General features: G+C 48.9%; 1 protein-coding gene across 3 annotated transcripts; it reads left to right on the top strand.

Annotated features, from left to right (window-relative positions):
• The first annotated feature begins 613 nt into the window (after positions 1-613).
• Positions 614-14824, top strand: LOC115074972 (5-formyltetrahydrofolate cyclo-ligase-like). Of its 3 annotated transcripts, none has more exons than XM_029575007.1 (3): positions 614-802; positions 7476-7740; positions 13481-14824. In XM_029575007.1, the coding sequence occupies exons 1-3, from the start codon at positions 692-694 to the stop codon at positions 13723-13725; spliced, it is 621 nt and encodes a 206-aa protein (XP_029430867.1). In that variant the 5' UTR covers positions 614-691; the 3' UTR covers positions 13726-14824. The 3 variants fall into 3 exon arrangements, with proteins under 3 accessions (XP_029430867.1, XP_029430868.1, XP_029430869.1); XM_029575008.1 differs by having other exon boundaries at positions 660-916; XM_029575009.1 differs by having other exon boundaries at positions 660-921.
• Positions 14825-16841: the final 2017 nt, after the last annotated feature.

The raw sequence follows: 16841 nt of genomic DNA, 5'->3' as shown, positions 1-16841 counted from the left end.
AGTGCCTGGGTAGGACTATCTGGAGCTTAGTCTATACCAACAGTCGTTCCTGCAAGTTGAGCCCTTAGTGCAGACGGATGGACAACAGGACGGGTGGGTCCCAGGGGCAAGGCAGGAGGGAATGACCAGGTCCAAGTAAAGGTCGAGACAGGCGGCAAGCAAGGAAGTCCAGGACATGAACCAAGGTCAGGGCCGGCAGCAGAAGGCAGAATCCGAGAGGCAAATCAGGGTCTGGGCAGGCAGCAGGCAAACTTGTCAAGTTCAAAGCTGGGGTCACGTCCAAGAAGTGTCAGAATCTGAGGTCAGGCCAAGGTCAACCAAGAACTCAATCTGAAGAAGCAGGGAGGGCCAGGAGAGGAAACAGGCAGGGCAGAAGAGAGAAGGGGAAGGAGCAGACACAACCAAGGAGCTAGAAGGCAGGGAGAGGACGCACAGGGCAGGAACAATCACCACAGACTACTCAGGAGAGCTGTTGCCAAGGTGCTGGCTAGGTGCAAGAAACTTCCTTATATACCACGGAGGATGTGACATCATCAGCCAGCGCCATGGGAGAGGAGCTGGGCGCGGGGATAGCAGCCAGGGGGAGGAGCTGGGGGGCGGGGATAGAATCGGAGATAGAAGGGTTGATAGCAGCCAGGGGGAGGAGCTGGGCGCGGGTACGGAGTGGAGCGGGTGACCGGGTGGCGCAGTTATGGCGTCGCTTCCGTTGCTGAAACGCGCGCTGAGGGCTGAGGTGAAGCGGCGCGTGGCGGCGCTGAGCGCGGAGGAGAAGCGGCGGCAGTCGGAGGCGCTTACACGGAAAGTGCGTGGAGGCCGGGGGCGCAGGCTCATTAAAGGCTGACGAGGAGGTTACGGTGCAGAAGCGGCGCGCGTGCCGAGGCTCCCATACGGGAACTTGAGGCGTCCACACGAAAGAGTGAGGCCCGTAGCAGCTCAAATGTTTGAGTTCAACTTGCTGTGAAAAACGGCAGAATATGGGAAGTCGGGTCTGGAAGCTTTGGGGAAGAGCCTGCGGCGCAGCAGTGGGAATGGTAGGACAGGCTGGTGAGGTGCGGCAGGGCCAGGGAAGCCTTTGAGCTGTGCCCCCCCCCCCCCCCCCCAATTCAATGCAATTGGTTGGGACCCCTCCCAAGATGAATTCCTATATACACAGGAAGGGATTTCCCCTGACAGCCATGCTGCCAGCTCCTGGCTCAACCTTCCCATTTTGTTTCTCTTCAAAATGTTGAAAAACAAGCTGTTGCATACACTCAGGGGCGCACAGTCCTATACCTAGCAAGAGAGAAACCCACCCAGAGAGGGAGACAGCATCCCAAATCTGAGAGAAAAACAAGACACGCCAGCCTCAGAGACGCAGGCAGAAGGAGCACATCACATGCAGAGACACAGAGCACATGCACATGCCTCAGAGACAGGGACAGAGCACCCGCACAGACCCTGAGACGTACACTCACCACCCTCAGAGACAGAGCACCCACACAGACCCTGAGACGCACACTCCTCACCACCCTCAGAGACAGAGCACCCCCACAGACCCTGAGACGCACACTCCTCACCACCCTCAGAGACAGAGCACCCACACAGACCCTGAGACGCACACTCCTCACCACCCTCAGAGACAGAGCACCCACACAGACCCTGAGTCGCACACTCCTCACCACCCTCAGAGGGACAGCGCACCCGCACAGACCCTGAGACGCACTCTCCTCACCACCCTCAGAGACAGGGACAGCGCACCCGCACAGACCCTGAGACGCACACCCCTCACCACCCTCAGAGACAGGGACAGAGCACCTGCACAGACCCTGAGACGCACACCCCTCACCACCCTCAGGCACAGGGACAGAGCACCCACACAGACCCTGAGATGCACACTCCTCACCACCCTCAGAGACAGAGCACCCACACAGACCCTGAGACGCACACTCCTCACCACCCTCAGGCACAGGGACAGAGCATCCGCACAGACCCTGAGACGCACACTCCTCACCACCCTCAGGCACAGGGACAGAGCATCCGCACAGACCCTGAGACGCACACTCCTCACCACCCTCAGAGACAGAGCACCCCCACAGACCCTGAGACGCACACTCCTCACCACCCTCAGAGACAGAGCACCCACACAGACCCTGAGACGCACACTCCTCACCACCCTCAGAGACAGAGCACCCACACAGACCCTGAGTCGCACCACTCCTCACCACCCTCAGAGGGACAGCGCACCCGCACAGACCCTGAGACGCACACTCCTCACCACCCTCAGAGACAGGGACAGCGCACCCGCACAGACCCTGAGACGCACACTCCTCACCACCCTCAGAGGGACAGCGCACCCACACAGACCCTGAGACGCACACTCCTCACCACCCTCAGAGACAGGGACAGAGCACCCGCACAGACCCTGAGACGCACACCCCTCACCACCCTCAGGCACAGGGACAGAGCATCCGCACAGACCCTGAGATGCACACTCCTCACCACCCTCAGAGACAGGGACAGAGCATCCGCACAGACCCTGAGATGCACACTCCTCACCACCCTCAGAGACAGAGCACCCACACAGACCCTGAGACGCACACTCCTCACCACCCTCAGGCACAGGGACAGAGCACCCACACAGACCCTGAGACGCACACTCCTCACCACCCTCAGGCACAGGGACAGAGCATCCGCACAGACCCTGAGACGCACACTCCTCAGCACCCTCAGAGACAGGGACAGAGCACCCGCACGGACCCTGAGACGCACACTCCTCACCACCCTCAGAGACAGTGACAGAGCACCCGCACAGACCCTGAGACGCACACTCCTCACCACCCTCAGAGACAGGGACAGAGCACCTGCACAGACCCTGAGATGCACACTCCTCACCACCCTCAGAGACAGGGACAGAGCACCCGCACAGACCCTGAGACGCACACTTCTCACCACCCTCGGAGACAGAGCACCCACACAGACCCTGAGACGCACACTCCTCACCACCCTCAGAGACAGAGCACCCACACAGACCCTGAGATGCACACTCCTCACCACCCTCAGAGACAGGGACAGAGCATCCGCACAGACCCTGAGACGCACACTCCTCACCACCCTCGGAGACAGAGCACCCACACAGACCCTGAGACGCACACTCCTCACCACCCTCAGAGACAGAGCACCCACACAGACCCTGAGACACACACTCCTCACCACCCTCAGGTAGAGAGAAGCAGGCAGGCAGACCACATCACAGGCACAGGGCGCGCACACGCACGTTCTTGCCATCCTCAGACGTAGAGGCCACACACCACAGTGGTAAAAGCTAGACAGTTTCTCAAAAAACTTACCTGCCAACCAAACATTTTTAGGAGAGGAGAAAAAAATCTATCCCATCTAGCCCAAAATTTTTTTTTTATTTTTTTTTTTGCTGTTTTACTGCTTTTTTTGTTCCTTTTTTTCTCTATCTTTACATTTTTCTCAGTTTGCTCATCTTTATTTTCTCATAGTTTGCTATGCTCATTTAACATTGTTTTCCTTTTATTCTTCCTCACCTCCTCCCTCTCTGGTATTTTTGCCCAACCCGTACCCCCCGCACGGGCAATGGCTGTGATCTCTCTGCTTGGGTGGGGAAATCCTCCCAGACAGAGGATGAGGGTGGCAGGTCTTCTTGGCGTGTATAACACTGCAGTGACCCTCTCAAGTTCAGTTTTGCCACAGACTGAGCGATTCTTTCCAGTCGTCGTCGTCCCCCCCTTCCAGGCCCCACCACAGCGGAAACAACTCCTTTCATGGCTGTGCCATGGCTTGCTTATAATTGGGCCGAATCAGTACAGTGCACTCCGGCGGAGCTCATTGTTAGCCCGCGTTTGGCCGTGCATTTTCGACGCCCTATTTTTACCCCTTATACAGTAAGGGGTAATAGTGCGTCAAAAACGCGCGGCCAACCCCCCCTGAAACTAATAGCACCCGCAACATGCAAATGCATATTGATGGCCCTATTAGTTATTCCTGCGCGATCCGGAAAGTAAAATGTACAGCAAAGCTGCACATTTTAATTTTGGCCAGCACCGGGGAAGTGCACAGAAAAGCAGAAAAAAACTGCTTTTCTGTGCACCCTCCCACTTAATAACATAACGATATTAAGTCGGAGGCCCCAAAAGAAAAAAAAATTTTAAATCTGCCCGTGGGTTGGAAGACGGACGCTCAATTTTGCCGGCGTCCATTTTCCGAAACCCGTGGCTGTCAGCGGGGCTCGAGAACCAAGGTTGGAAAAATGAGCATCGGCTGTCAAACCCGCTGACAGCTGCCACTTCTGTCAAAAAGGAGGCGCTAGGGACGCGCTGGTGTCCCTAGCGCCTCCTTTTACCGCAGGCCCTCATTTACATATTTATTTGTTTTACTGAATCGCGCACCCGGGAGAGTGGGCGCTCGCCGGCTCTCCCGCAGGTCTTTCTGTATCGGCCTGAATGATATCGCTATGTTCTGGCAACTCCTTCCCTCTTGAGCTTGCAGTGCCTTCATGGCACTGAGCCTAGCCCTTTTTTTCTTCCCTGGTTGGGCAGCCAGTGTGCCCCCTTGGGAACTGTTCAAGCCCCCGGCTTGCAGCACGCACCTTTCTCTTCCTCTCAATCCTCGGTGTTCTCTCCCCTGACCTCAGCACACTGCTCCCCTCTCTAGGCATGGTTGCTCTCGTCTCGTGTAACAATCTCGGATTCAGGAAACTTTATGGGCATGACAGCTTTTACATGTATTTCCAAAGTGATCCATAAAGTGGTTAAAAGGGAAAACATTTTCAAAATAGTGATATCAGTAAGATATAGGGTACAGGAGAGCAATGACAAGGACAATTCCCAGGTTCTAGTGCTTATTTATATTGTCCCTGGTCAGCATTTGCTTTTTGTGATCTTATTCAGCTGAGAACAGCCCTTTGCTTCCTGCTCCAGCCTCTTCCTTCCCATTCCCTTCTGCATGTAGGGAATGGGGGGGAGTAGCCAGTACTTGGAAATTTCCCCAAGTCACCAGGTGTGTGTGTGGGGGGAACACAGGATCCCTAGTAGGGGCAGGGTGCTGGGAATTTCTGGGAGGGAAAGAATATTCCTTAGGCAGTGAGGGAGAGGAGAGTGTGCTTGGAGGTGCAAGGAATAGAAGGGGATTATAGGGGGGTGGGGGAAAGAGGGTGCATCAGAGGTTGGAAGATGAAGGGGCAAGTAGAAACAGTTATGAAGGGGTGAATGTTATATTTTTTTGAAGGAGTTAATAAACATGTGGATAAAGGTGAACCGGTAGATGTAGTGTATTTGGATTTTCAGAAGCCATTTGACAAAGTCCCTCATGAGAGGCTTCTAAGAAAACTAAAAAGTCATGGGATAGGTGGCCATTCCCTTTGTGAATTGCAAATTGATTGAAAGACAGAAAACAGAGTAGGATTAAATGGTTTGTTTTAGAAAAAGACCATAAGGCCCATCCAGTCTGCCCAGGAATCTTATTTTGAATTGGATTCACAAACCTTTACTCTGTGCCCATTTGTTGTTTTTTTTTTTTGGTCACTAGGGTTCTAATTCCTTCCCCCCGTTCTGTTGAAGGAGGTAGTATTCCTAGGATGTTGTATATTATGTAATTGTTTTGAGTTTTATGTTTACCAGACATTCTCGGCAAGTGTCATGTAATTGTTCTGCTAACTCCCGTGAATCTTGAATTTAGCTCCCAATTGTTACTGCTAACCCCTATGGCTCTTAGATTTAGCTCATTAGGGATCCACAGAATTTATCCCATGCCCTCTTGAAGTCTCTCACTGCCGCCTTCTTCACCATCTCCTCTGGAAGGGCATTCCAGGCGTCCACCACCCTCTCTGTGAAGAAATATTTTCTCACATTCAGTTTGTTTTCCTCCCTGGAGTTTTATATCCTGATCCTTTGTTCTCCTTATATCTTTCAGGTAGAAGAGGTTAGTTTTTAGTTGTGCATCATTTATGCCTTTCATCTGTCTGAAGGTCTGTATCATGTCCCCTCTCTTCCAGGGTATACATATTTAGGGCCTTCAGACTGTCTTCGTAGGTTATATGATGGAGACCTCCCACCATTCTGGTCACCTTTCTCTGAACTGCCTTCATCCTATCGCTGTCTCCCTTGAGATACGGACTCCAGAACCAAACACAGTACTCCAGGTTGGGCCTCACCAAGGACTTGTACAAGGGAATTGTCACTTCTTTTTTTCTTGCTAGATATTTCTCTTTCTATGCAGCCCAGCATTCGTCTGGGTTTAGCTATCGCCTTGTCAAACTGCCTTCCCATCTTCAGATCGCTAGATACTATGACCCCAAGGTCCCTCTTTTGTTCCATACACAGCCCTTCACCCCCTAGCACATACAGTTCCTTTGGATTACCGCACTCCAGATGCATGACTCTACACGTCTTTCTCTGGGCGGAACTGTACAAGGTTCAGTTATCTACGTCTCACATCGCGGGCGTTGACAACATCCAGGCTGATTTTCTCAGTCGCCAAGCTTAGATCCAGGTGAGTGGGAATTGGCGGAGTCAGCAATGCAGCTCATCCGCAAGAGGTGGGGTTGTCCTCACGTTGATTTGATGGTGACTCGGCTCAATGCGAAAGCGGTTTTTCAGCTGCAGGAGGGCGTACGGGGCCGAGGGGGTCGACGCTCTGGTAGTGCCTTGGCCTCGGGGGAATCCTGCTTTGTTTTCCCTCTGTGGCCTCTAGTGGGCAAGGTGTTGTGCCACATAGAGAAGCATCCCGGGAAGGTGATCCTAGTAGCTCCAGAGTGGCCATGTCTACCATGGTTCGCAGATCTCGTCAATCTAGCTGTGGACGGTCCACTGCGCCTCAGTCATCTTCCAGATCTTCTCCGTCAGGGTCTCATATTTTCCGACCAGGCAGATCACTTTTGTCTAGCGGCTTGGCTTTTGAGAGGCGTTGCTTGAGGCGGAGAGGATACCCAGAGCCAGTGATCGCTACACCTTTGCAGTCTAGGTGGAAGTCTACCTCCCTCTCCTATGTTCGGGTTTGGAAAGTGTTTGAGGCTTGGTGTACCGACCGAGGGATACAGAGCTTTGAGGTTAGACATGAGAAAGATGGGTGCAGGAGGAAACTAAGAGACGATCTTGTATGTCCACCTTCTAGGAAGATGGAGTACTAAGGAAGATGACAAAAGACTTCTGGATAGTGACACATTTTGTAGGTGGTCATGGCCAGCAGCTGGGATATATCCTTGCAGTGTGGACAGAATAATTGAGCAGACTGGATGGGCCGGGTGGTCTCTTTCTGTTGCCTTTTTCTACATTGTGTTCAAAGATCTTTGTCCTTAGTATTTTCTCACTTCTGTGTAATGTCAAGCATGTATCTTTAGACACAATTTAAGAAATGTCTTATCTCTTGTTTCTGTTATGTTCATGTATAATTTTAATTGCAGAGTGTTTTGCTCATTTTGTTCTAAGACCAGCAAAGCAGTTTATAAATGGATTTTGATTGCGTTGCCTCTGCAGGTGACTGAACATTCTAAGTATCTGCAAGCAGAGAGGGTCGCGGTCTTTTTGAGCATGGAGAATGAAGAAGTCTTAACAGACAAAATTATTAAAGATATTTTCCAGTGTGGGAAGACGTGTTTTATCCCACGTTACAAGCCCTCAAGTGATCACATGGATATGGTGAGGCTGGACTCTGCAGAGGAGGTCGATTCTCTGCCACTTACCTCCTGGAACATCCGTCAACCTGCAGTAGAGGATGCAAGAGAGGAGGCCTTATGTACAGGTACATAGGGGAGAGATTGGAGCTGGGTGGGAAGAGAGAATGTAGGGGTCTGTACCAGATGCTATTTGGAAGGAGAAAACTGCTAGCCCATGGGAGAGACTTTCCTGTGGGGATACAGAGAGCTAGCTATTGCCTAATGGCTAGATTGCTGGTGGGGTGAGTGAGTGCGTTTTTGAACATCATAGCCTGAATGTTAGGTTTTCCAGTGAAACTTTAACTCTGACTAAAACCCAAAATACCTTTATGGCAAGTTAAATGAGCAGAATCCTTCGCTGAGCTTATAGGTGGTCCCTACCAATTTTAACCTGTCATGAGTCACCAGGCATCACTTGATAACCTCTTTCTGGCTTAGAGGCATGCAAGATCAGAGGCATGAGAGGAGTATTTTCCCTTCTGGCCTTTTGGCTGAAATTGAGACCCTGTACAGTGTGGGAGTAAGAGGTGGGGGTGTTAGCTCCCTGCCACACAACCCTAACCAGGAGCATTATGTCGCCCATAAAAACATGTATTGGAGGGAGAGCTTTCCAAGACGGCGACCTGAATGGTTGTGGTGTGAGGAGCTCCTGATACTTTTCCACATTACCCGTATGCCTCACACCAAACGGAAAGCGCAGGTGAGGGGTGGAGAGAGTTCCTCCACTCCTCTGGAATCATTGCAGCCCAGGATTGGGAGCTTTTTCGCCGCTGTCCCCCCCACTGACGCCGGGAGATCGGGTCGCAGGGGAACAAGCTTTGGAGCCAATCCAGGCCATAAAAACCTGGCAATTACCCAAAAAGTAAGTCTATTCCATGTTACCGTTGCTAGTAATAGCCGTGGCTTTCTTCAGTGAATCTGCGCTGTCGCACCAATGCTCGAGCTGTGCTTTACCCCTCTCCAGTTCAGGGTCCACTTTCTCCATCTGAAAAAAGTGGCGAACTTGAAGATAAGGAAATACATCCATTGGAGGTAGTTGTGTTGCTCCTGCAACTGGGGGAATGGGATCATTGCTCCTTGGGACCAAAGTTGCCCCAAAACCTGGATTCCCTTCGTTGCCCAGGAGTTAAAAGAGGTCAACTGTTCCCTATTATGGAGGAGAGCGTTAGCAAGTAAGCTGGAGCTATGGAAATAACTTTTGGTCTCCCACCAAGGAGTCCTTCCATGCTTTCCAAATCTCAAGCGTAGTTTTAACCGGGAGTGGCAAATGTGTTAATGGGAACCATGCCTGACGAGGAAGCCAAAGGAGATCCTTTTGGGGCATTTTACCCACCAGGGATTGTTCAATGCAACTCCATTGTTTTTGCTCCCCCTTACGGTGCCAATCTAGAATTGCTCTTAATTGGGCTGCCACTTAGTACCACCTTAAATTGGGCACCCCAGTCCTCCTCTCACCCTGGGGCGGTACATGATAAATTGGGACACCCCGGCAGGCCTGCGACGCCAGATGAAAGAGAAACATTTCTGTTGCCATCGCTTTAGAAGTTGATTAGAGAGATGTATTGGCAATGATTGAAAGAGGTTAACCTAATCGGGGCAGAACATTCATTTTAATGGAAGATATGCGCCCGAACCAGGATAGATATAGACCAGACCAGCGGTCCAGGTCTTGGAAAAGTTTTGAGATAAGCGGTGGGTAGTTTAGATGGTACAGCTCATTGGGATCTTTGCTTATATAAACCCCTAAGTATTTAATCTTCTTAGTGGCCCACTGGAAGGCAAACTTAATCTTTGAATTAGGTAAGTCCGTATCAGGAGCTGATATGTTTAATTTAAAGTCCGACACTTTTTACTAAAGGTCTGCAATTCTAATAATGTTTCCCCTAGGGATTGTGGCGGACTCGTGAGGGAGAACAGGACGTCGTCAGCAAACATGGGCATTTTGTATTCAGTCTCATTAAGTTTTACACTGTGAATCTGAAGATTGGTCTGTACTTTAATAGCTAGGGGCTCTAAAAACAATGCAAATAGAAGGGGAGACGGGGCATCCCTGCTTCGTCCCCCTTTTAATCGGAAAGGCCTCCGAGTATGTGCCATTTACCTTTACACGGGCTCTGGGGTCAGTTTATAGTTGTTGCAAGCATCTTAAAAGTTAGGTCCAAAATGTAGCTTCCGAAGTTTGCAAAATAAAAATGGCCGATGGACCTTATCGAAGGCCCTCTCCACGTCTATGGATAGCAGGATCATGGGGATGTCCTGCTCTCGTGCCCACCAAATCAGGTCTATGATTTTCCGAATGTTGTCGGCAGCCATCCTGCCAGGGATAAAGCCCGCTTGATCTGTGTGTACTAAGCGAGCCATAATATGATTGAGGCGCGTCACCATAATTTTAGCCATTAACTTTAAATCAATATTGATGATGGAGATTGGTCTATAAGTCCCACAATTTGATAAATCCCTTCCCGGTTTACCTAGGATGGTGATACCGACCGTATTGTTGCCCACTCCCAGAGGATTCCCTGCTCTCAAATAATTAAAATAATTCTGCAGCGGTGTCCTTATAACCGGGGCTAGCTTTTTATAAAATACTGAAGTGTAGCCATCGAGACCTCTTACTTTATTGGGTTTAAGGCCTTTAATGGCCTCATCAATTTCATCCTGTGAAATCTCCCGCTCTTTCTCGGTGAGTTGGGGTAAAGCTAAATTATGCAAATAGGCTGCAATCTGCTCTTCACTAATGGAGGTCTTATTGTCATATAGCTCCCCATAAAATTGTTGAAATCGCTGTCGAATGTCCGGAGGGGAGGTGAGCAAGTTCCCGGCAGGCCCTCAAATTTCAGTGATCTGAGACCGTGTCTGTAGGGTTTTCAGGTATCTAGCTAGTAGTCTCCCCGATCTGTTCCCCCATTCGAATTTTTCTTGAGTCAGTAGAAACAGTTTGGCCCTTATTTCTGCATCCGCTACACTTTGCAGCTCTTCCCTAGCTTTCTGTAGTTGTGCATATGTGGACTCAGCTAAGGTTTTCCTATGAGACTCAGACAGTCTAGTTATATGATCTAAAAGTGATTGTTTCTTCTGACGTGTGAGCCTCGTGAGATCAAATGGCCTCTCGCCACTACTTTCAGGCAATCCCATATAATCCAAGGATCACCTTGATTGGTGTTAAGATACAGCCGTATCTCCTCCCCTAAGGGTTTACAGTATTCATCATCAAGTAGCAGGGAGTCATTCAGTTTCCAGGGACAAAAGCTCTTTCCCGTGTCTCCTAACTCTAGTCCTATTAGGGCGTGATCAGACCAGGTTATAGGTTCTATGTATGCTCCCAATACCCTCCCCAGTAATAGTTTGTCTATTAAATAAAAATCAATTTGTGAATACGATTGATGTGGTGTAGAAAAGAAGGTATAATGTTTAACTGATTTTTCTGGTGCCATACATCAATCAAGTGCCACTTGCGCATAAGGGATCTTAATTTTTTCTTGGGTTTCCCTGACCCTGTTTGACCTCCTCCTGAGTTGTCAACTTGTGGAGAAATAGTTAAATTAAAATCTCCCACAGTGATGAGGGTGCCTCCCCCCTCTTTAGTGAGTAAATGATCTCATGAATCAAAGTCCTGCTGATTAGTGTTAGGCGCATATATATTCAATAGAGAGAACATTTCCCCTCTGTATTCATATTTAACCAATAGGTATCGGCCACTCTCATCCGCAACATGTGACCTGATAATATAATCATATCCTTGTTTAAACAAGGCGCACACTCCAGCATATTTATGTTTTTAGTCGCGGGTGAGAAAAAACTATAGGCAAACATTGGCCACGCCATCTGATGTTCATACAGTCTCCTCAAGTGTGTTTCCTGTAAACAAAATTACCCAGCTCCAGAATTATGTACATCCTGCCGTAATAGATGACGTTTTCGTGGACATTAAGGCCTTACATTAAGAGAAATAAATTTAAGTGCCATTTTGTATGTGGATTAAGTTGTGGTCAAGTGTGCCCTGTGAGCTCCCCTGTCTAGCAAGCCTCTTCTGTCGCCCTCTCCCCCATACTGATTGCACAGTAATGACAGAACTGGACATCCTGTACCATTGTACATATATACGAGGAAAGCATCCATCCTAACCATGACTTTATGTATCCCCTCCCCTCCCCAAGTTGTGATCGCCATTACTTCATGGCGTTCCTGCTGTAGCAGGTGTGAGAAGCACGTCAAAAAACAGCAGACCCCACGAACCACTTCTATCCCGCATCCATTTCCTGGAAATCTTAGCAAGCAATCACACTTTTTAAACAAGGGTTGGAAACATTTTCAAACTGAACCAAAGCCAAAAGGCCAGGACCTCAAACGAGTTTTTATTATGAGTTTTTGCATCTTTTCAAATTCTCTCTATCAATGCTTTGCATCTGACTTGCTAGGGCTTATGTTGTTTTCTTCATTCAGATCCCTTTTCCATTTCCTTGAAAGATGTTCTTTTAGATATTATAGCCTCTCTCACGTCACCTTTCAACCATGCCACTGGTCATTTAGCCTTCCTTCCACCTTTTCTAATGCATGGAGTCGACCTTGTCCTGGGCTTCCATGATGTGTTTTTAAACAACATCCATGCTGAGCTAAACTCTTAACATTTGCAGTTGCCTCTCTGTTTTTTGCTAACCATTTTCCTCATTTTATCAACATTTTTGAAAGTTAAATGCTGTTGCAGTAGATTTCTTCAGTGTCCTCCCTCCAGTTAAGTTGAATTTGATGATGCTGTGATCACTATTGCCAAGTGACTCCAGCACTGTTACCTCTTGCACCAAACCCTGTCTTCCACTAAGGACCAGGTCTAAAAATGTGGAAAAAGTGAAGAAGTCTGAATGCACTGCCTGCTGTTCCTTTACTATAATCAACCCCTGGGCAAACTTTGTCACCTACCCAGGAAGATAAAGAGCCAGAGAAAGGATAGCAAAGAGTCAAAAGAAGGGAAAAATGAGTAAAATAGGCACAAAATACATCAAAGCATAAAAGGTTTCCTTGGGTCTTAAAAATTCTTTGCTGGCATACAAGTTTCTAAATCGGTTTCCATCCCTGGCTATAACACCCATGCTTCCTAGGTTATCACTTTCAGATTCAGAAAGCTTTCTGCATTGCAGTTTGAACATGGCGCTTGGAAAGATGTGCAGGTGAGTCCTGGGGGAAAGGGGAGCGGACCCTAGAGTCGTAGGTGGAGTCTGAATTCCTCCTCCCTCCAGTAGGCTGTAGACGGTCATTCTGGCCCGACAGGTGACCTGCTGTAGCTGCCGCCGCAGGCTGGGATCTGACTCCCTCGTCACAGAGCGGATGGAATTCTCCCACGGCTTGAAATGTGCTCACGCCTGCCGTCTGCCCTGGCTTCCTCAACACTCAACCTTTCTGTGCCCTGGCTCCTTTGCACCCATCTATCCTGTTTATCTTATATCTGTCATTCCAAAATCATTCAAATATATAATAAAACAAATGTAGTAATTACATACAATTATAAAAACACAAAAAATACATCTTAAAACATTGTCAAAGCTGCACAAGCTACACTATCTGAATGGTCTAGCAACTTCTATTGCCTTCACCTTAGCACTCCCCCATTTATCTGTACCTTCCGTGTTTGCCCATGCATCTCGTCTTGCTTAGTTTGTGCCTGGAATGCAAGTACGATGTAGTAGGGAAAGCTGCGACACGCAGGTCTGAAAGATGTTTATTCATTGCTAAATAACTTGGAGACAGTTTCTGATTTTTATTTTCTGAGGGGAAAGCTGCCTCTTGTATCCCTTTCCTAACTGTTCTTTGTTGGTGTTGATTTTTCCTCAGGAGGGCTAGATCTCATGCTGGTGCCAGGCCTGGCCTTTGATAAACACGGGAACAGACTGGGCCGCGGGAAGGGTTACTATGACCGGTACCTGCAGCGCTGCTGGCAGCACCCCACAGGGCGACCATACACTATAGCTCTGGCCTTTGCAGAGCAGCTCTGCGACCATGTGCCTGCTGCAGAGAATGATGTGAAAATAGACGAAATACTGTTTGAAGAATGCAAACTCCCTATGGATGTGGAGTGAAGCTTCACTGGCTTTTGTCTTTCCCCAGCTGATGTTACAAATTTCACTGTAGAAATAAACTTTCATTTTTATAAACAAATGCACTGAATTCTGCCGGTGAAATCTTACAGTTCTGTTAGGAGACCCTGACTTGGAGAGAGGGTGGGAGGTCATAGAGTAAGAGACAGCTTTCAAAAGGGAGGGGGGTGAGGGACTGAGTTGAAGGTTGAGAGGGAATGAAACATGGTGGGGTAAGAGATTAGGAAAGTCTTGGGAAGAAGAGATGAATAGCAAGTGCGAGAGGGGTGATAAGCCAGAGTAAAAGAAAGGGAGATAGATTGGGAAGAGAGGGCCATTTGGAGAAGGAATGAGAGAGAGAGAGAGAGAGGTTATGAGATTGGGATTTGGAGAGGCTGTGGATGGTGGCTACGTGCTGAGAGTAAAAACTTGTAGAAATGTATATGAAGGCGGCAGGGAGGACTGGTTTATTTAAAATGTTATAACCCGCATGTCCTAAATATTTGTTGCTTGTGAGGCACTATAAAATATACATATTTTCAACAAGTCTACACTTGCAGAGACACAGGCTTCTGCTTTTGATATATTTGAAAACATTATGATTAGTGTTTTCCTTATCCCTTGTTAGTGTATCATGAATCACAATATTTTCTCTGACAAATCAGTTTTTTACTTTCCTCCATCATTCATAATTGGGTGATGTCAGTAAGAAATTATGTCCCGTCCTGCTAGTGCAGCCTTAAAATTCAGCCTCCATGTCCAACCAGGTCTCACTTTACCAATGCATGCATGCACACAAATTCACTGCAAGCCACAAAATGAGAAGAGAGAGCTCAGTAGGTCTATAATTGCTTTAATTGAGTATAGTGTCAAGTACAATGTTTTTTCACATAGATATATTATTACTATGTATCTATAATTTGTATATAAAAGTCTCATATTTCCAGTTTCAGTATGTACTCTGCACTAGTTGGGGCAATCAGCTGGTCGAAAAGGACAAGAATAATTCTTGCCTAATCTGGCAGAGTATAATTTTACCCATGTTTACTGGGAGCTGTGCAAGAAATCCTGCAATTCTATTAAAAAATTGGCAGTACAGATACTGTTGTGGTGTAAAATATTTTCAATGCCACTAGCTAATAGACTAGCCAGTGTTAGAGAAAGTTTTGCTTATGCACAATGGACTATTTATTGCTGCCCTGCGGAGTGATATTTAGAGGCTATATTATAAACACATGCAGCCTTCTCCAAGAAATTAAACCACTTTACTCCGTATCATTCACACCTTGAAATCTGCAACAAGGTAGACACTCAGGAAGGTCTGTAAAACATGAGATGGGATCTAGCAAAGCTTGATGATTGGTCTAGAGTCTAGCAGCTAAGATTTAATGCTACAAAATACAGAGTAATACATTTGAACTGCAAAAACCCATGGGAGCAATACAGGCTAGTGGGGTGAAATTCTTCTATGCATGAAACTGAGTGGGATTTGTGGTGATCATATCTGATGATCTTAAGATGTGACCAACAGTGCATAAAGTGATGGTAGAAGCCAGAAAGCTGCTTGACTGCATAGGGAGAGGACTGGTCAGCAGAAAAAGGGAGGTGATATTCCCCCTCTAACAAGTCCTTGGTAAGACCTTATTTGCAATACTGTGTACAGTTCTGGAGACCCCACTTTCCAAACAATATAAGAGCAGCTTGAATCCGTCCAGGAGAAACTACTAGAATGATTAGTGGTCATGGTTTCTAAACATATGAGGACAGATTTAAAGATATAAACATGTATACCCTAGAGGAAAGGCGGGATAGGGGAAATATGATAGATATATTTAAATACTTCCACGATTTCTATTCATGGGATGTGAGTATCTTTCAATGAAAAGAGGCTCTAGAATGAGGGGTCATGGCAGACGGTGAAAGGGAGTAGACTCGGGAGAAATCTAAGAAATATTTCTTTACAGAGAGAGTAGTAGATGCATGAAAGAGTGGAGATAAAGATACTATCTGAATTCAAGAAAGTGTGAGAGAAACACAGGATCTCTGAGGGAGTGGTAGGGTTCATAAAGCTGAGAGTTGATGTGAGTTGGAAGGCTGCTTGATCTTTCCTTGCCATCACGTTTCTGTGTTCTAGAACAGGAAGAGTGTAACAGTCTCTCCTCTCTTCCTATATATTCTGTATTTCCTCATTCTAGACCCCCTTAACATTTTTTTATGAATGAGCTTGGTGGCTATGTTGTATGATCCTAAACAGAGGAGGTCTGGCTCAGGTTCCCACTTAAGGTCTCTGCTTTTCGCCGCCGGCTTCCCGCCACCTGGATGAATGCACTCCCGCCGCCGCCTGGATCAACGCCCGCCGCTCCCGCTGCCGCCTGGATCAAACGCCCGCCCGCTCCCGCTGCCGCCTGTATCAAACTTGCGCCCACCCGCCTCCGCCGGCTCCCGCCGCCCTGGATCAAACGACGCGCCCACCCGCCCGCCTGGATCAAACGCGCGCCCACCCGCCTGCCGGCTCCCGCCGCCTGGATCAAACGCGCGCCCACCCGCCCGCCGGCTCCCGCCGCCTGGATCAAACGCGCGCCCACCCGCCTGCCGGCTCCCGCCGCCGCCTGGATCAAACACGCGCCCGCTCCCGCCGCCGCCTGGATCAAACGCGCCCCCACCGGCTCCTGCCGCCGCCTGGATCAAACGCGCGCCCACCCGCCCGCTCCCGCCGCCGCCTGGATCAAAACGCGCCCCACCCGCCTGCCGGCTCCCGCCACCGCCTGGATCAAACACGCGCCCGCTCCCGCCACCGCCTGGATCAAACGCGCCCCCACCGGCTCCTGCCGCCGCCGCCTGGATCAAACGCGCGCCCACCCGCCCGCTCCCGCTGCCGCCTGGATCAAACGCGCCCCCACCGGCTCCTGCCGCCGCCGCCTGGATGAACGGGCGCCCAGCAGCCCGCCAGCTCCCGCCGCCGCCTCGATGACCGCACGCCCGTGTGGAGATGGGGGATTCGGAAAGTGACAAGGTATATGTATATATATATATAACACTTTATTCCCTTTTGTTTTAAACTTTCGCCCTGCGCCTTGCTTCGGGAGGGGGGGAACCATCCACTTCCTGTACCTGTCATT

This window comes from Rhinatrema bivittatum, chromosome 13, assembly GCF_901001135.1.
Source record: "Rhinatrema bivittatum chromosome 13, aRhiBiv1.1, whole genome shotgun sequence".
NCBI classification, from domain to species: Eukaryota; Metazoa; Chordata; class Amphibia; order Gymnophiona; family Rhinatrematidae; genus Rhinatrema; species Rhinatrema bivittatum.
Note: the sequence above shows the minus strand (reverse complement) of the source record. Positions and strands in the feature narration are given on the sequence as shown.